Raw genomic sequence first — 20576 nt, 5'->3', positions numbered from 1 at the left:
ATGATCGGTGTTCCTGGGAGAGTCTGGGAGGACAAACCAGGGAAGAGGAACAGAACGGCGCGAGGAGCTAGGAGGGGCAGTCATCCTTCCTGCGTGGGCCCGTGGTCCCTTGCTCCCTCCCAGGAACAAGAAACGATAGGCTAGGATAATCAACGATAGTTGATTAGTGTTGCTTAAATGTGTTGCAATTAATTCCTCTCCAGTTTTCTGGCACTCTAGGGCTTAGGCTAGCCTATAAATCTTCGTCCCAGGTTAGTTGTAAAATCTTGATTTATCTCTTAGAATAGGTGTGCTAACACATTAGTTGGCTTGAAATATTTAGTTATCTCAGAAAGGTCTTATTTCTATTGCCCATCCTGATTTGCACTTTAAATATAGTTCCCTGTAGCAATTCACAGGAATTTATGTTGAAAATAGAAAAGGGAAAATTACTTTTAAACAGCAGTTTGGCATATAAGAGCATGATTTACCTTGGAATAGTTCTCCAACTGCACATTAAGGCCAAGCTTTCAAGAATATTTTTCCCCCACTGAATCTGGAAATTAGTATGAAGCCAAACAGCAAACATCCAGCCCCAGGTGGCCCCTCCCTTTGGCAGAGTTGGGGGATTCCTTTCCTCCCTCCTCCTTCCCCCCACCCCTTGGCACGCAGTGTTAAAGTCCCACCATGTGACAGGTAATTTCTTACCTCACTTGCTAATTTTTATCACTTTCTCCTCTAATTTTACCATTTCTCCTTCATTTGTACCAACTGTGAAAGCCTGGATTTTGTGAGTAAGAATTTTGTAAAGGATTCATTATTTTAAGATTGGATTTATTATTGGTATAGCATATTCTGTGCCTTCAAAATGCATTTGGTTCCTTGGTGATTTGTTTTATTTTGATTATGGAAACATAAATACAAAACCAACTAGTATTTTTTTATATTCATTTAATGAGGATTATCTTGCCATGTGATTTGCTCTGATACCTGAAAGTAACGGGTGCATTTTTTACCTTAGTGCTTTATTTATTTTTTTTAAAGTAAGCTTTATGCCCAAAGTGAGACTTGAATTCATGACCCCAAGATCAAGAGTCACATGCTGTACTGGCTGAGCCGGCCAGGAGCCTCTTTGTTTCTGCTTTAAACATTGTATACTTCATTTCTATGATGGGGAAAAAGGAGTTCTTAATTTCACAGCAGAGTGTGAAGGAGACAAATGGCAGTTTTGTATGGTTTTTTTTTTTCTTTTTTCTTTTTAAAGGATATTTTAAATCTAGGCCTTTGTGGTTTTGGAGGGAACTAAAATCTAGTTTACTCTCACTTCAATTAAGTGTTGCCTGAATAGAGGTATGCTGGCTTGATTATGACAAGGAGGATTTGTGGAATTCCCTTGATTTATTGGGAATGTCATCCCTCCCTGTGATTCCTATGTGAAACATTATCAAATGACATTAGTTGCTTACTTATGAAAGGTGATGTGTTAGTAACTTGCAGAACTGATAACCAAATAAAGACATGTTTTCTTCAGTATAGAGTTTGCATTCTAAAGGGCTTTCATGTTGACATACTCTTCCTTTTACATAGCCATCTGGCCTGCAAAAAAGGTGAGGAAAGACTAAATCCTGGTTATTAGATGATGAGTCACTGAACGTGTTAAACTGAGAAGGGTTTTTTTTTTTTTTTTTTTTTTTTTTTTTGACAAAAGAGGGAATTCTAGCCCAGAGAGCTTTAACTGTCTGTGTTTGGAATTAAGAATTGATGGAAGTCGGCAGAGACGGATTTTGGACTCAGAGTTGTGTCTTAGATTGACCATGGTTGTTATATCCTGCAAGTTGTTGGAATGTTCTGTTTCTTGGAATTCTGTGGTGCTGAGTGATATTAACATGTTGTGACTTCCCTACATGATATTCATTAATAATTCTATTTTTGATATCTTCTTGAGGGTTTTAAGTGTGCATGCTAGTTTGGAGGTAAATCAAATATGACAAAGCCAAGGAATTAAATACCCAGAAGCAGAATTTAAAATGGTGTTTGGGGTTAAATCTCTCCTTTCTTCTTAGAATTTAATGAATGATTTGGGCTTCATGGTTGCCGTCTTTTGTGTGTGTGTAAAATGAGAAAGTAGATTAGGTCCTACTGAGAATAAATTGGTGTTGGGAGGACACACTAAATTCCTTCAATTTGCTTGGTGGATGCTACCTAGTGTAAGGAGTAGACAGTCCGTGAATGATGGGATCCTAGTGCCATTGTAAAGACTCGTATTGATTGATTGATTCATTTGATAAATATTTATTGACCCTTCCTCTGTGTGCTGGCTGTGTTCTAGGTATGGGGCAGGCAGTTAATAAAACCACATTCCTGCCTTCATGGAGCTTACAATAAACTAATATGTAAGACAAGCAATAAACAAATATAAATATGTATTATGGTAGTAAGTGCTCTGGAGAAAAAGAAAGAGTGAGGAAGGTAAGGAGGGGTTGAGTTGGGGATTATTATTTATAGGAGGTGGTCTCAGGGAGGCCTCCCATAACATCTGCTGTTATCCAAATTCCACACATAGAGGTTCATTTGGCTTACGTTTCAATTCCCCCCTGCCTTTTGAAATGCCATCCTGGAAATGGAAATGATTAAACGATGTCAGTCATTTGCATCTTCATGTGAATGCTTTCCGATTATTTCCTTTGAGCACATGTTAATGGAGAGAGAATTTGGGGCAGCGATGTCTGGGAGTGGGGGTGGGGTTGGAGGGGTCCGAGTGCAGGAGGTTGTCTGCTGCTTCTCAGGAGGGTCTCCTCTGTTAGCCTGGGAGACCTACCGCTGAAACCCCTTGTGCTACCTTACTGCTCCGTGGAATTGGTTGTCCAACACTTTTCGTACATTACTGCTCTATGCCATTGCCCATTTTCTCCTGGGGATGCTAACTGGAGAAAGCAAACTCTATGAGGTGCTTTCCTCTTAGCTCCTCAGGAGAAATGCACTATCAAAGTATATTATTTTTTTGTCTGGTTAACCTTCCTGACTGTTGGGTTTATTATTTTGCTTTGTATTTTCAAAGTGTTAACTGGCATGTGATGATGATGATGATGACGATTTTGAATGTAGAGCCTAGGTGTGTCTGTAGGGATATCCTCATCTGTTTATGGGCTCCAACTCAAAACATGCAGTCCTTCTAAATAGGGAGTGATTTTAATTCCCCTCACTCTCCTGGCCCTGTTGCGTTAGTGGGCTCTGTTAAGTCTCCCCTGCGTGTGGCAGCATTGTCTGCACCACGCTTCTAACCTGGCAGCCCCTGAGACTGAAAGCTTGCCCCAGATTATCTCTGTTGCCTGCTGGGCTCTGGAAGTGATTGTGTGAGTAGGAATTTGTACTGCTTCCCTCTAGATTCTCAGGAATTCCCCCTTTGCTTTAGAAGGCACCAGGATCGAGGTTGCTAAGAGGTGTATTTTGCACGCATCTATTTTGTAGTTTCTATCCATAGACACAAATGGTATACAGATTCTAATTTCTTTGGTGTAGTATTTCTTTCGCTTGGTAGCCTAAGCACGTTGGCTTACCAGCGGTGAATAATTTCAGGTCCTGAGATGAAGGTGGCCCACCGTGCTGGTTTGTAGCAATGCAGCTGCTTTTAAAAATGAGCAAAGTATGTCTTATTAAAGTACCCCCTTTTTTTTCTCATTTTAAGCATAACTGTTGAATGTGAGAATAAATCTTAATTGATAATTTTAATGGAAAAATGTTTTCTTTTTTCTAGCTTTTGCTTTGGTTTCTGAAGATACAGAGAAAGAGGTCAAGCAATTTAAGGTACTATTCTCATGATCAAATCTATTCTTCCTGTCTGAGATTCATTTGTATTTTCTTTAATGGGAGCTGTAATGATTTCATCTTTCAACAGTTACCAGTTTTTATTATCAATTAATGAAATGTTGGTCAACCATAGATTTTTTTTTTAAGATTTTATTTATTTGACACAGAGAGAGAAAGCACAAGTAGGCAGAGAGGCAGGCAGAGAGAGAGGGAGAAGCAGGCTCTCCACTGAGCAGGGAGCCGGACGTGGGTCTCGATCCCAGGACCCAGGGATCATGACCCGAGCCGAAGGCAGCCGCCTAACCGACTGAGCCACCCAGGGGCCCCTCAACCATAAATTTTTAATCCCTAGTGGAACCTACAGATAAGCTTGCTTTAAAAAAAGTCCTTTAATAGTTAAAACAGACCAAATAGGTTTCAAATTTCATTTTAAGAAAAAGTATTTTGAAACGGAGTTAGACATTTTAGAAGTCTTGCTTGGATACCGTAGTTTTCTGTAGTCTGACCACATCTAAACTTGGGCTTCATTTTTCCAGTCTGAGAAAGGAGTCTTATGCTATGTCCCTGGGGTCACAAGAGACTGAGTATCCCTCTCCCTGAAGGTGGCAGTGTGTGAGAGTCCCCAAAGGTGACTGCCAGGCTTCTTGTATAGTCAGACCCAGGAACTGAGACCTGGGGAACTGATGGAGACAGGACAACACTTACCCAAATCTCAGAGCTGCTGCTTTTTTCATCATCGATTTCATTCAAGAACTTTGCCTCATGTTTACCATTTAGGCTTTGCACTAGATGAATTTAGCAGATGACAAAGAGAAACAGGATTTTTTTTTTAAAGAGAAACTATTTTAAGAATATGAATTGTCTTTATCATATTAGTTAAGGCTCAGTTGGCTTTTTTATCCCACAATTAGCATAAAAGCATTTTTTAAAAGGATGTTTCTTTTGTCACCAGAGTATTATCTGTTCTAACTGTACTGTGGGTTTCCTATGCAGGAACAATAATAATGATTTCCTTTGGTTTTAAGATACTTTATGGTTAATAAAACATTTTCAGACATTTCATTAACTTGATCTTCTCAATGATCCTGTTATTGCTAAGCAAAACAGATATTCCCATGTATTGGCATACCTTGGGGATAGTGTGGGTTTGGTTCCAGACCACTGCAATAAAGCGAATACCACAAGAAAGCGAATACTGCAAGAAAGCAAGTCAAATGAATTGTTTTTGGTTTTTAGTGCATAATAAAAGTTGTGTTTACACTGGACTGTAGTCTGTTAAGTGTATAATAGCATTATGTTTAAAACATACCTGAATTAAAAAGTACTTTATTGCTAAAAAAAAATTATGCTAAATCACCTGTGCTTTCAGCGAGTCCTAATCTTTCTGCCGGTGGAGGATCTTGCCTCATTGTCGATGGCTGCTGACTGATCAGGGTGGTGGCTGCTGAACGCTGGGGTGGCTGTGGCAGTTTCTTAAAATAAGACAACAATAAACTTTGCCCCATCGATTGACTCTTCCTTTCACGAATGATTTCTCTGTAGTGGGTGATGCTGTTTGATAGCATTTCATCCACAGTCGAACTTCTTCCAAAACTGGAGTCAGTCCTCTCAAACCCTGCTGCTGCTTTGTCAGCTAAGTTGGTGTCATATTCCAGATCCTTTGTGGTCATTTCAACAGTCTTCACGGTGTCTTCACCGGCAGATTCCATCTCACGAAACCACTTTCTTGGCTCATCCATGAGAAGGAACTCCTTATCCGTTCAAGTTTGATCATGAGATGGATCCATCTTCAGGCTCCAGTTATTTATTTATTTTTTAATTGAAGTAGAGTTTACGCACAATGTTACATTAGTTTCAAGTGTACAACATTGTAAGTAGACAAGTTTGTACATTCTGCTGTGCTCCCCACAAATGGAGCTCCCGTTTGTCCTCATACAGCACTATTACAACACCATTGACTATACTCCTTGTGCTGTGCCTTTCATCCGCATGACTTACTCATTCCACAGCTGGAAGCCTGTACCTCTCTCTCTCCTTCATCTGTTTTGCCCATACCACCGCCCCCCACCCCCAGTTCCATTTCTAATTCTAGTCCTCTTGCTATTTCCACCACAAATGCAGTTAGTCACTGCCTCTGCTGAAGTCTTGAATCCCTCAGAGTCATCCACGTGGGTTGGAATCAACTTCTTTCAAACTCCTGTTAACGTTCATATTTTGACCTCTTCCCATGAATCATGAATGTTCTTAATGGCATGTAGAAGGGTGAAACCTTTCCAGAAGGTTTTCAATTTTCTTTGCCTGGATCCATCAGAGAATCACCATGAGATCATTAGCCTCATGAAATGTGTTTCTTTTTCTTTATTTATCTTTTATTTTAAAGAATTTAATTCCAGTATAGTTAATATAGAGTGTTACATTGTTTCAGGTGTACAATGTAGCAATTCAACAATTCCATATATTACTCAGTGCTCAGTGTACTTTTTTTTTTTTAAGATTTTATTTGAGAGAGAGAGAGAGAGCATGAGTGAGGGGGGAGGGGCAGAGGGAGAAGCAGGCTCCCTGCTGAGCAGGGAGCCTGATGCAAGACTTGATCCCAGGACCCTGGGATCATGACCTGAGCTGAAGGCAGACACTTAACCGACTGAGCCACCCAGGCACTCAGTTTAGCTTAATTCTTAAGAGCCCTAGGATTTTTGGAATGGTCAGTGAGCATTGTTATCAGCTTCAAGTCACCAGCTGCATTAGTCTCTAACAAGAGAGTCAGCCTGGCCTTTGAAGCTCTGAAGCCGGGTCCTGACTTCTCCTCTGGAGCTGTGAAAGTCCTCGATGGCATCTTCTTCCAGTAGAAGGCTGTCTTGTCTACACTGAAAACCTGCTGTCGAGTGTAGCCACCTTCATTGCTATCGTAGCTGGACCTTCTGGAGAACTTGCTGCCGCTTCTCCACCAGCCCTCGCGGCTTCACCTTTTGCTTTCTGTTGTGGAGCTGGCTTCTTTCCCTCGACCTCGTGAACCAACCTCTGCCGCTTCAGACTTTCCTTCTGCAGCCTCCTCACCTCTCTCAGCCCTCAGAATTACAGAGAGCTAGCTAGGGCCCTGCTCTGGATTAGGCTTCGGCTTAAGGGAATGCTGGGGCTGGTTTGCTCTTCTCTCCAGACCACTCGAACTTTCTCCACCTCAGCAGTAAGGCTGTTTGACTTTCTTATCATTCATGTGTTCACTGGAGCGGCACTTTTTATGTCCTCCAAGAACTTTTCCTTCACATTCCCAGCTTGGCTGATATTTGGTGCAAGAGGCCTAGCTTTGGGCCTATCTCGGCTTTCAACATGCCTTCCTCACTAAGCTTAACCATTTTTAGTTTTTGATTTAAAGTGAGAGACACGTGACCTTTCCTTTCATTTGAGCACTTAGAGGCCACTGTAGGGTTACTAACTGGCCTAATTTCAGTATTGTTGTGTCTTGGAATAGGGAGCCCAGAAAAGAGGGAGAGAGAAGGGAGAGTAGCCAGTTAGTGGATCAGTCAGAACACACACACCATTTGTCAATGAAGTTTATCCTCTTTTATGGGTGCAGCTCAGGGCACCCCAGAACAATTACAATAGTGCTATCAAAGATATCTGCATAACAAATGTAATTATAATGAAAAAATTTAAAATATTGTGAGGATCACCAAAATGGGACACAGAGACACAAAGCGAGCAAATGCTGTTGGAAAAAAAGGCACCGATAGACTTGCTGGACGCAGGATTGTCCCAGACCTTTGGTTTGTAAAAAACACAGTATCTGCAAAACATGATAAAGCGAAGCACAATAAAAGGAGGCATGCCTGCATAGCAGAGAAAACTTAGCCTCAAAGAAGTTATGTGATTTGACTGAGGTCACATGGCAATTAAAAGACGTTTGGGTGGCTCAGTTGGTTAAGCGTCTGCCTTGGGTTCAGGTCATGATCCCAGGGTCCTGGGATGGAGCCTGGTATCTGGAGCTCCCTGCTAGGCTTGGAATCTGCTTCTCCCTCTCCCTCTGCCCCTCCTCCCTGCTCCTGTGCTTTCTCCCATTCTGCTCTCTCTCTCTCAAATAAAATCTTTTTAAAAAAAAATAAAAGGTGAAGTCAGAGTCTTAATTTCCTGAATCCTTGAATTTTTCATACCATAATTTTATATTATATAGCTGTGTGCATTATAATGTGTATGTGCGTTTGGCAATAATAAAACTCATTTGAAATGAATTTAAAGTGCTACCTAAGGGATATTAATAGGGAATTAAAATTTTGTGTAATGAATTGAGAATTATAACCTATACTTTCAACCCACCTTTTCAAATGGGGAAATATATATGTATATGTCTTCTTAAATATATATGTATATATAAATATAAATATAGATAGAAATAAGGTGAGTCTTATATCTTCATGTCACTTTTCATGCAAAGGTATTAAAGTCCTTGAAAAATGTCATTAACCCCATCTGTGCTTAGGCCACGGAGCCAAAAAAACCATTAATCCCCTGAGGAGAGGCAGTGATAAAATGTCTAGACCATACCCGAGACTGGGATCTGGGGAAGAATTCATTTGTCCAAGCTCGCCCAAAGTCTGTAGATGAACCTGGAGATAGGAGGTAAGGCTCTTACCAACAACCACGTTAATTTGGGATTATCATTAGTTGATCACCCTCGACAGAACTGATCAGGACCTGCCGGGCCGTGCTGTTCAGAAGCACACACCTTCCCTGCCCCTCACCTCACTGCTTGCTTTAGTGTGGGGCCCTAGGCAGCGCTCTGTCCAAATGCCAGCATCCCTGCTCAGGGTTGGGGGCCCGCCCCACACATCAGGACATCTGGTGGCTTCACATCCGAATTCTGGGTGCTGCCCCTGTCATACCTCCTGGGGCCTGACCTCTGGGCCTAGGCACCTCTTCTGGGTTCCTGGTCCCTGGCACTGACTCGGATTCTGACCTAGCTCAGCTTTCAGGGGAGCCTGCCCAGCCAGGCTCGAACTCCAGGCTGTGGCACCCCCTCAGCCACGGCGCCCACTGCTTCAACCTGTAGTCTTTCTTGCCCAGACTTACACCCTGTGGTGGCTTATGATACTGTATCTTGTGTCATGTAGGGGTAGAGTTGGACACTGTGGTTCACGTCCCTCCTCCAGCACTTATATGCTGTGGGACTTACTGACCCTCTTGGCCTCAGCGTCCTCATCTAGGAGATGCGGTAATAGGACCTATATCAAAAAGCTGTCTTGAAGATTGTGTGTGTGTGTCTACCACTTGAAACAGTGCCAGACCCTATTTAAATGTGTACCTGTTAGGACAGCAAGAAAGACCTACACAGTCTTGCGAGAGGAGTCAAGCAAATCCAAGTATAAAAGAGGAGCTATAGACCTTACTGCTTTTATCAGTTAAATTTCTTTTATGGTGTTAGTTGACTTCATATGAAGTAGATGATGTTCATGATTAAAAAAGACTAGTAGTTAACAACTATTGAGCATTTTCTTTGGGCAGATGCTCCGCTCAGCATTACATTACCTAATGAAATTCCCACAACGACCTTGTGATATAATTATTCTTCCTGTTTACAGATGAGAAACTGAGGCCTGAGCTACTAAATGGTGGGGGCAGAATTAAAAACCAGGACCAGCTTTTAGACGAGTCCACTGATGAACACATCCTGACCAATTCATTTTATTCAACGTCTAGAGGGGTGGTGGTTGTTTGTGACTGGGTACAAGATGCCATTTTACTTCTCTTCTTAAAAGATTTCCTGTCAAATTCTTGGGAGGATGTTTTATCTTCTTTTCACGAAGGCTTTGTAAACAAGGCCGTACATATGTGGACTACAGGTGTTCAAATCTATCGTGCCTTCACCAATAAAACCTGTACCAGAGGGTGACTTGGATTTGTCTTTTCCCAGCTAGGGTAGGAGCTGCCTGTGGGGTAGATACATTAGTAAGAAATCTCTTTCCTATCTGAATAGCAGTTCAGTTGACTTACAAAACTGACAGCACATTTTGGCTGATATTGATAGTGTAAGAAACATGGCAGCAGAGATAATGAAACAAACCACGTGTTTCTTCTTAGGAAGAGCTAAGCCTTTTCATGAGGAAAGCTGGAGACAGAATTTTAAATGTCCTGTCAATTCGTTCATTTAGTCTAATTTTCTTTCTCAAAGGGGAAATTGCTCAAGACCATTTTGGTTCCATTCAGTTCACTTAATGCAACCGTTCTTGGATGTTTTATTTTTACAGTTTACAAATCGAGCCATTCGAAATGGTTAATCATTTCCGAGCTCTTGTTTTCAGCCAGTTCGAGCAGCAGGGCTTAATAACAAATGGAAAGATATGTAATTTTGGTTGATTTTCTTTGGTTTCACAAAGAGATGTGGTAGGAAGTCCAGTTGGTTTCCAGCTTAAGTTAGTCAGGAAACACTGAGTTCAGGGTTTTTTTTTTTTTTTTTTTTTAATCTTTCAGCTTATTGCTAAAGGTGACTTTTGTTGTGGGTATCACTTGGAGCTCAGTCTCAAGTGTGCTTTCTTCTGGTGCACCTTTTCTGAAGAATACCTCTGGAGGAAGACAGGGCATGCATTATCCCGTGGGTGGAAAAAAGGAACGTTGGGAAGAACTCAGAAGACCTGGATTTTCATCCTGGTTCTGTGGCTAGCATGACTGTTGGACTCTGGGCAAATCCTTTACCTGTTCTGAGCCTCCATTTTCTCATTTGTAAAGGGGAGTGTTGGATTGGATCATCTCTCTCTCTCTCTCTTTTTTTTAATTATGATAAAATACACATAACATAAAATTTACCACCTTAACCATTTCTAAGTGTACAGATCGGCAATATTAAGGATATTCATACTGTCACGGAGACAATATCCAGGACTCTTTCCATTTCACAAAACAAAATGTCCGCATTAAACAGCGCTCTGTTCTCCTTCCCTGGCCCCTGGCAACCATCCCTCTACTTTCTGTTTCTATGAATCAGATGATGCTGTAAGTGGAATCGTACAGTGTTTGTCTTTTTGTGTCTGGTTTCTTTCACTTAGCATCATGTCCTCAAGGTACCTTGGTGTAGCATGTTCCAGAATGTCCGTCCTTTTTAAAGCTGAATAATATTCCACTGTGTGTGTACAGTATATTTTCTTTACCCACTCCAATGCTATTTTTAAGTCTGAACTTGTAAATTTTCCACGATCCTCATCTACCGGCCAGCTTGGGAGTGGGCAGCTTGGCCAAGGGATGGGCAGCAGGTTAGGGGTGAACGCTGAGTGGCATTTCTGGTTCCAGTATTTTCTAGTGGGCTTTTCCAAAAAGTCCGTGTTTTATCAGAAGGAAGTGTCACTTGATCCCAAGGCGTAACAAAGCAGTACCCAACTATGGGGTTCTCCTCCACTCAGTGGTATTTCTGTTCTTGAGACAAAGATAATTGTAGGAAATGCTGCCAAAGATAGACACTGTCCTGTTTCCTGTTTCCCTCTCTCCCCTCCCTGTCTATTGTCATGGTCCCTTTGGCATTCTGAGAGGATACATCTCTGTGTGGCTGTATCTTGGCTTTTGAGCTGTTCCCAGTTTTGTTGGTAAAGGCTCACAAGTGCATTTCTTATTGCAGTCTGTGAAGAAAATTGAAGGATACTTGCCACTGTCCAATTGTTATAATTATAGTGAATGGCAGTTGGAAGCAGAAAAGGACAATTAGGGAGAAAATTCCTTCCTTGTCTGCTGGAGAAGACCTTGAAAACGGCAGATTTAGCCGCTGACACTTTGCACTTTGTCAGAGAAATCTTTTACGAGCCTCTCCCCTGATCTACCCAGGATCAGGATCGGGTGTTTCTGTGCCCACGTCCAGATTTCCTGTGTCCAGAGCGCTGTAGCTCACGAACCGCAGGCTGCGTGCTCCTCGGGCCCCGTTGAGGCCCCCAGTGCTGGTCCTCAGGTGAAAGAGAACATCGTTGTGATGTTCCGGATGCCAGTATGTCGGAGCCCACAAGATGATAAATACCGTAATTAGTGGGGCTCATCTTCATGAGCCACACACTGCCAGCATTGAAACTGTCTCTGTTTTGTTTGCCATGCTTTTGAGTTCATGGGGGTTTTTAAATGAACTCTCCCAAGAACATTGTGAACCAGTTAAGCCTTAGCTTTAGCTCCATTTTACACGGGAGGAAAGAGGCTCAGTTCAATTACGTGACTTGCCCAAGAGCATGTAAGAAGTAAGAAAGGGCCTCGTGGGAAGCTCCTGTCATGACGCGGAAGCTCATCTTTGCTCTCCACCCCCTCCGCCTCCCCCCGCCCCAGTTTTAGGGAAGCATTGCCAAGCTCTCCTCTTCTCCGTCTTCCCCCAAATGTTACTGTGTACCATGCATATTTATTTGGTGTTTTGCTAGCTTTGTTATGTGAGGAGATTTATCTTTTTCTCTTTTGTCCAAAATACAGAATTTGGAGAAAAGTGGTGTCTCAAGGAAAAATGACATAGGTAAGTAATGATTTTTTTTTTTAAACTTATGAGTATGTACCCAGGTATATTTCTTGTAAATTATATTTCAGTGAAATGAATTCTCTTTCTGATTTTATTTAGAAGGTCAGTATTGCTGTGCAAATGTTCTGTCTTGGGCCTGGCCCCACATCTACCCTCATGAAGACCCAGGGAGAACACTTTTCAGATCGACATAGTGGCATGTGATTTATACTGGAAACAACAGCCAGTAGGTTAGATTGAATTCCCTTGACCCTCATTTATTGAGTTTCCAATAAGGGTGGAGAACTGGGCCAGGTGACCACTGTGGGGGTGACGGGGACAAGTAAGACACAGTCTCTGTCATTCTAGGCCCACACTTAGTGGGAGAAAAGGACTAACCTCTGCCTGGGGCCAGATTCCCCACTTGTGGACTTGCAGACACCACTTTCCCTAGGGGTTAGCTTACCAACCACATCTGTCAAACTATCCCGAGAACCCTGGTACAGAAGCAGCTACTTGCGTCATTGTAGACACCCTGTACCCCCATCACAGCCCCTGTGCACCCTTATTTGTCCTCCCTTTCAGTATATTGTAAGCATCTTCAAAAATGTGACCATGAAGTCACAGTTGTTGTTGTTGTTTTCTGGTATTGTGAGAAATATGCCCCAGTGTTTTGATGAGATGATAAGGCTGACGTCTGCGTGTTGGGTCTTTTCCCAAAGGCTGTGAACTTTGTCGATGTCGGTGGTCCCAGGGTAGGCCGGGGGGACCTCCAAGGTGGGCCCTGGACAGGAGAGAAAGGGCACATTTTCGTTTCTAGGCTTCCTTCCATAGGCCTGGGTTCTGTGGAGTCTAGAAGGCAGGAGAGGGCCCCTGGGTGGTACAGGGAGGATGGCCTGTGCTGGGCCCCGGGCATGCATGTCTTCAGCTCTGACGGAACCGCGTTGGTTCATTGCTTTTTCTTCTTTATGTTATGATACCCTGGATGGCTCAGACACTCCTCCCCATGTGGAGATGTTCTCTCTGCTGCCAACACTTGTGGGTTTGGGCATTTGTTTGTGTGTTTATTTTATGAGATTTGATGGGGCTCTTGTAGAAAATCATTATTTTTTATTTTTAGTTTTAGAGTTGGGGGGCAGAGGGGAAGGGAGAGAGAGAATCTTAAGCAGGCTCCACGTCCAGCATGGACCCTGACGTGGGGCTCCATCTCATGACCCAGAGATCGTGACCTGAGCCAAAATCAAGAGTTGGGTGCTTGACCGACTGAGTCACCCAGGCGCCCTGAAAGTCTGAAAATGGTTATTAAATGAATTAATGTCACTAGTCTGGGACATGGGCTTGAAAGTACCAAGGGGAAGTTACCTGGATAAGTAAATTGACATTCTTGCAATTACAAATGGCAAATCTAGTGATATGTGATTTGGTATTAGCATATCCAAGAAAGACCCAGGAGCCTTATTTGCCACAGTGTTAACCTGGGTCTGCAGGCCCAGGGGGTTTGGGGGGGTGTGTTACAAAAGTAGCCTCCCAGAAGAATCAGAGTCTCACCACACTCAGGGTAGGGTAGAATTTTTTCTTTTGGCTCACTGCCTTGTCAGTAGATTTCATGGGTGACAATTATTCTCACCAAGTAGAACACAATTGGAGTGGCTCTTCATGTATTGTGTGTGTGCATATTTATTCCTCAGCCTTAAGTCCTAAGGCTGCTTGCTATTCGGCTTTTATCAGAAGAACCCCACACTGATTTCTCCTCAGAGAGTCAGCAGCAGGATGGAATCCATGTTTCTAGATTACCTTGGACCCGGAAGGATTAGCGCTTAGTAGAGTGTTTGGCACGCGATAGGTGCTCAGCAACTGAGAAAAGGAAAACCTTTGATTTCTTTTTCCTTCAAGGAATTATTATTTCTCCTTCAAGGATCTTTTCTAATGGCCTCCTTGGTTCCATCACCTTTTCTTAATGCTCTGCAACTTACCACTGGCCTCAGACCCACACGGGTTCTTTCCTAGTCTTAACTGATTTCTTTATCTTCCTCTTCTGGCCCATTATGCCGCTCGTTGTTGTCAGGCACTCAGTGTACGACCCATTTATTGTACATTCCTGGAGGGGAAACAACGACCATCTGTCTTGAGTTGTGATAGTGTTTGCCGTTGACAAATTGCAGTGAGTTCAGGGGAGTGTGACTGAAGTGATAAGGAGATAGGGGGATCGTCTTATTTAGCTCCATTGGGCAGCAGGAGCTTAAGAGTCAGAGGGTGGGACAGCATAGGCAGAGAAGACCGCCACCAAGGTGAGCCCTGGGGTCTAGACTCAGCCAGAATGTGGTCCAGTTAGGGAGGGCTTAGGATGTCTCTCAGAAAAATATTTCTTGGAGCTGATATAAAGAACATCAGTAATTTAAGTATATAAGCAGCTTTCAGCACCTAACTGTGCTAACCTGGTTTATTTATTTATTATTATTTTTTTCTGGAATGCAGGTGGGGCCGAATGGCTTGTAAATGGCTGTCATTCATTATTAACAGGGTTTTAGGAACTCGGTTAGGTGTACCCTTACTCTTCTGCCTCAGCACCAGTAACTGCCCCATATGCGTCCTGTTTCTCAGCCATGCCTAACTGTTACTGTTTTCAGAGCCCTAATTCCACTTGCTCTCCCACACCTTCCCTGTCCCCTCTTTTGTGAAGCTCCTCCCACCTCTCCTGTGGGCATCCCCAGGACACAGGGTCCTCATCGCTTCTTCTGGGAAGGCCCCACTCTCTGGGGTCCCGGATGGCTCTGTGGCCCTTCCCTCGTTTGAAAGCTATTAATCTAAAGATCCACCCTCTTGGTGTGCACTTAAATCCTTCATGATCTGATCTGGCTGAGCCAGCCTCCCCCTCTAACTTTATCACTGACCATTCCCTTCACCTTTTTCTCAGAAATGCCTGACAGACTGACTCCCCAGTCATCGATTCCTGATGCCACAGAGAGAAGGCAGGCTGTGGGCTCTGTGATAACCCTGCTTCCTTCTTTGCCCCTGATCTGCTACCCTCTGTGCCTGAGTCTGCAGAAAATTGCTGCATTTTAAAGGAAGCACAGGAAATGCCCCTTTCCAGAAGCTCTCTTGCACTTGCCACCCCCCCTTCCTCCCATAGGTCCCCACTTGGCTCTGTATTATAATGGCTGCCTTCTGACCTCTGCTCAGGCTCGCTCTTGCTGGGGCCGTGCTTGCTTCTCTCAGCAGGCCAGAACCATGCACTCAGTACAGACTTAGACATGTTTGCTGGATGAGTGCACATAGCATGTGTAATCAAGGCATGAGAAGAAGGAAGGTGATGATTTCTTAGTAGCAGGAAAAACAAATACAACCCATAGCACGTGACTCAGGTACAAGCAAAGGAGAAGAATTCCCTTTTTTTCTTCTTGCAAAGCCTCTTCCCCATGTGGAAGAACTGTTGTCTTTGTGGGACGGTAGGAATTTTGCTGATCTGGTAGAAGAAAAGGCCGGAGTTGATTATTGCAGGATTAACCTTTTGACAGATGGATTTGCTCTTTTAAAAACTCCAGTATGAATTATTTTGAATATATAGGAAGGCGCAAAGAGTAATATAATGAATATCCATGTATCTACCATCTAGTTTAAGAAATAAAACCTTCCTAATACGGCGGGAGCCTTTTAACCATGATCTTGATTTGGTGTTTATATCATTCGCATGTAATCTTTTATATTTTCTGATCGTATATGATATGTATATATATGCGTATGTATGGTATATATCCATCTTATATATATTTGTGCTTATCTTTTCACAAATGATTGATTGATTTTTATTTTTTTTTAAAGATTTTATTTATTTATTTGACAAAGACACAGCGAGAGAGGGAACACAAGCAGGCGGAGTGGGAGAGGGAGAAGCAGGCTTCCCGCGGAGCAGGGAGCCCGATGTAGGGCTTGATCCCAGGACCCTGGGATCATGACGTGAGCCAAAGGCAGACGCTTAACAACTGAGCCACCCAGGCGCCCCCAAACCATTGATTTATATGGTTATTCCTTTGTAGCTTGCTTTTGTTTTTCAGTCTGTAGGATTCATCTATAATATCCATCTGGATTGATGCATCGAGTGCTAGTTAATTTTCGTTGCTGCATAGTATTCCAATTTGTATGTCTTATTAGTGGGTATTTGAGTTGCTTCACATTTTTTCCTTTTACACAATCCTGCTGTGAGCACTCTTGTTATATATCCTTGTTTATACATATGCAAGTTTCTCAAGGATGATTAGTAGGAGTGGAGTTTCTGGGTCATCGGGAATGTGCATCTTCAGCTTTATTAAATTTTGTAAAAATTATTCTCTGAAGTTTATTTCATTTTTAACAAAAGTAAGTCTTTATAACTCCTCTTTTGATATGTCACTTACATTAATGTTTCAGATATAGTAGATCAAATATTACATTTCAGTAGAAACATAAGGTATTCGTTTAAGTCTTATCTGTGTGTCCTATTTATAGAGCCAAGAACCTGATTTGAAATAGAGGTAGGTATGTAGAATGTTCATATTTACATAAACTCCTATAAGAAAAGAATTAGGTCATATTCAGTAGGTTGTTGAGCATTTCCTTTTAAATTTTTTATTGAGTTTTAACCAAAGCATTTTGGATTATTTTTAGGATCTAGATGGCTCACTGTGGAGCTATTTATTGTATGAATATTTGAGTGATTGAATAAATGAATGGAACTATAGAACTGAACATAAGAACAATAAAATACATGGGATAAAATTAAAACCAGATTATGTCTCTAAGTCGAGGTGTTAAAAGGAAAGGCACAGGGTGGGGGGTAGGTCCCCACATTCGTTGCTCTAAGCCGGGCTGGAGGCTACAGTTTATGTGAAGTCTGCCTTCTGCCAACGCCCCTGTCTGGAGGCAGGGTGCTGACCCAATGGCTGTTTCTGTCTATTGCTTTATTGCAAACTCAGAACCTAACATGCTTCTCCATTGTGGAGACTGAGCAACCATCTTGGCTGGCAAGACCTCCGATAGTCCTCCCCCGTCAGTGGGCCTAACATTCGAGAGGGTTTACTCTGTGCTCGTCATTGCAAGCAAGCTGGCCACCCTGAGGCGAGTCTCTAGGGGGCTGGCAAATGCTTCCAGTGTTGTTGTAGATGGGCTTTTATGCCACGCTTCTTGCTGAAGCCCTGCTCCTGTGGAATTGTGGCTATTTTCCTGGAGATATCACTTAATTCTGGCTAGGTGCCCTGTGAAGTAGAGTAGAGATTATGGAGTTATTTATTTGCAAGCTCTCATGAACTGATGGGACAGAAGCAGTCATTGTTGAGTGTCACCTTAAAGAGCCATCCAGAACATTCTTGAGGTAGTGTTATTAGTTTGCTAGGGCTGCTGAAACGAAGTACCACAGATTGTGTGGCTTAAACAACGGAAATGTGGCTCACAGTTCTGAAGGATAGAAGTCTCAGCTCAAGGAGTGAGCAGGGTTGGTTTCTTCGGAGGCCTTTCTCCGTGACTTGTAGATCCGGTGGTTTCACATCATCTTCCCTCTGTGTGTCTGTGTCCAGATTTCCTCTTTGTGTAAGGACACCAAATATACTGGATTAGGACCCCCACCAACAACCTCACTTTAACTTAAGTGCCTCTCTGGAGAGACCCAGTCCAAGTAAGGTCACATTCTGTGGTCCTGGGGGTTAGGACTCGAACTGATGACATTTGGGGGACATCCTTCAGCCCATAACAGGTAATGGTGCAATGTAGGATTATGTGTGGCTTGTTTGAAGGCTAGTGGCAAACAAGATTTTCCCCAGCTACTGGGGAGGCCAGTGTTGTAGACATTTTCATACTTTCTCACATTTACCGTCGTTGTTTCGACAGATGCAGGAGCGGATTCACAGTTTGTTGCCACAGATTTGATCCAGTACAGTGAGCTTATTTACTTGCTAACTTCTAGGAAGGATGTTTCAGAGATCAGTTTAAAAAGAGATTTTTGTTGCTATGATTACATTTAAATTGATTTTTTTCCCTAAGAGTTTATGGCCTGAAAGCTTGCCTTGCAGCTTTTTTTTTTTTTTTAACTTGTTTTTAAGTGTATTTCAGTTGTTGAAAAATAAATACCTGAAAACCTTTTTATTTCCTTTGGTTCTAGATTTAAAAGGAATTGTATTTGTCATCCAGAGTCAAAGTAATTCTTTTCATGCAAAGAGAGCAGAACAGTTAAAAAAAAGCATCTTAAAGCAAGCAGCAAATCTTACACAGGTATGTAGTCATGGCTGGGATGTCTGCTAGTTACTTATTTGTTGTTACTTTCATGTTTTCCAAAGTACTCCGTCTGTAGAGAATCCGTTTTATTTAGATAAGAGTAATTCTTCTGACTTGTTTTCCTTATTTAATATTGACTTGTTTAAAAGGCTGTTGTTAATTCCTGATGCTCAATGCATCATCTTCTAAATTCTTCTTATTTTTTTTAAATTTAAGAGACTTGCATAATTGTGTAGGACTATTGTGGTTTTGTCATAAAGTATGATAAGAAGTGGAAGGAATAATATTTTAAAAGCAGGGCTTAAAATAGCAGGGATAATTAATATTCAAAATTTTAATACCAGGTTCTAAGGCAATTTTCATGCTGAAGTAACATTTTCATTAACCTTAGTGTTTCCTCCATGAGTCTCTTAATCTGTTTTTTAATTGGATATCATTAATTGGACTTTTGGGTTGATTTGTAATGTAATATCCAAGAAGGATTATGGAGAGAAAGATCGACACATGCAGGTACATATTTTAATAATGTTTAAAATAGGCATGAACTGAATCTAAAGCTGCTATGAATAATGCTGGAGGTTTGAGTAAAGGAAGATCTACCTTGTCTTGCCATAGAGGTGCTTTCTTTAGCCGAGCAAAAAAAATTCCCCCACGCCTGCTTGCTACACTGCATTGCTCTGGCCTTCAAGACAGACATGCTTGTCTATAGATGAAGGCCATTCCTCAGCTCTGTCGGCAAGAACTCTTTGACAGGAGATGTGTATCTCTGATGCATTGCTTTCCTTCCGTTGGTGAGTGCTGGGAAATAAAGGATTGGAAATATCAATGGACAAATTAACCTTAATGGTATTCAAGGCTGAGACACTGCTGAACATAAGGTTTAGTTGTGCTTAACCTTCAGATGGTTTTTTGTTTTGTTTTGTTTTGTTTTTAAAGATTTTTTATTTATTTATCTGAGAGAGAGAATGGGAGACAGAGAGCATGAGAGGGGGAGGATCAGAGGGAGAAGCAGACTCCCCGCCGAGCAGGGAGCCCGATGCGGGACTCGATCCTGGGGCTCCAGGATCATGACCTGAGCCGAAGGCAGTCGCTTAACCGACTGAGCCACCCAGGCGCCCCAGATGTTTTACCTATAAAATTCATCCAACCTCCCAGCATCCTCACAAGGATAGGTCTTTGCCTCCCCTCCTTGGAGGATCATACTTTCTCAAGGGAAAGGAAAGACTGGCATGCTAGAAGACAGATTGTTTTTTTGGTAATTGGAGATAGGAGCAGGTGATGAGTTTAAAATACTTTGTTTGGAAACCCAACTTTGGAGATTTCTACTAAATCTTGTCTAATTTCATCAGAGAGGCAGACATGCAGCAGCCTTGACTGGATGGCCTTCTTCCATTTGCTCTGGTAAAGGCACTAGTGGAGAGGCCAAATGAAGGCCGAGGTGGGGAGGATGGGGAATTGGTAGCCTGAATAATCCCTCAGTTGGGTCCAGACAGGCATTAATGGAATTTAGCTCAAGTGGGCCTTGGCAATTACCCCAAATGCATAAACAGTGATGACACCACGACAGACTTATGTATCCCTTACTCATATGAATTAAGAGCATGTGTATCTTCATGTAACCATATGTGTCCTTGTTCTCCAAAATACCTTCCATCTTACAGAGGCAGAGTCATGTGTTTTAGATTATATATCTTCCCCATTTAATCCAGGTTGTTCTGCTTTTTCTTCCTCCATAGCACCTTAAACATAATGGGTATTCAACATATGGCAGTTGAACTGAATTCAGAGGAAATTGAACAAATTAAAATGAAAATTTAAGTAAATTATTTTCTCTATTTAAAAACTTTTTTTGTTAATTCTTAAGTTGATAGTGGTGAATCCCTCTCATATTAACTAGAATAGCTATTTTACTTCTCCCAGTGAAACAACAGAATGTAGAGAAAAGAGTAGAGTGAAAAATTGAGTATGAGTTGGTGCTAGGAAAATATGATCTCATGAGTAAGTGAATCTTTGAGAAACAATATGGAAAAGAAGAAGAAAATTCACTTGACTACTTTAACACAGACAACATAGCAATGACTTAAGGAAGGTAGAGATTTATTTCCCCTCA

At 42.1% G+C, this 20576-nt stretch overlaps 1 protein-coding gene across 2 annotated transcripts in view; it reads left to right on the top strand.

Moving 5' to 3' along the window:
- B3GLCT (beta 3-glucosyltransferase) overlaps nt 1-20576 on the top strand; it is a 120815-nt gene that overhangs the window by 10861 nt on the left and 89378 nt on the right. For both annotated transcript variants that reach the window (XM_064586249.1, XM_045869271.3), the window contains exons 2-4: nt 3734-3783; nt 12205-12244; nt 18354-18463. In XM_064586249.1, coding sequence (XP_064442319.1) covers nt 3734-3783; nt 12205-12244; nt 18354-18463 — 200 coding nt within the window. The remainder of the gene's footprint in view (nt 1-3733; nt 3784-12204; nt 12245-18353; nt 18464-20576) is intronic.

This window comes from Mirounga angustirostris, unplaced genomic scaffold (assembly GCF_029215605.1).
Source record: "Mirounga angustirostris isolate CCGP_5_RB_7025 unplaced genomic scaffold, mMirAng1.0.hap1 SCAF_3, whole genome shotgun sequence".
Lineage (NCBI taxonomy): Eukaryota > Metazoa > Chordata > Mammalia > Carnivora > Phocidae > Mirounga > Mirounga angustirostris.
Note: the sequence above shows the minus strand (reverse complement) of the source record. Positions and strands in the feature narration are given on the sequence as shown.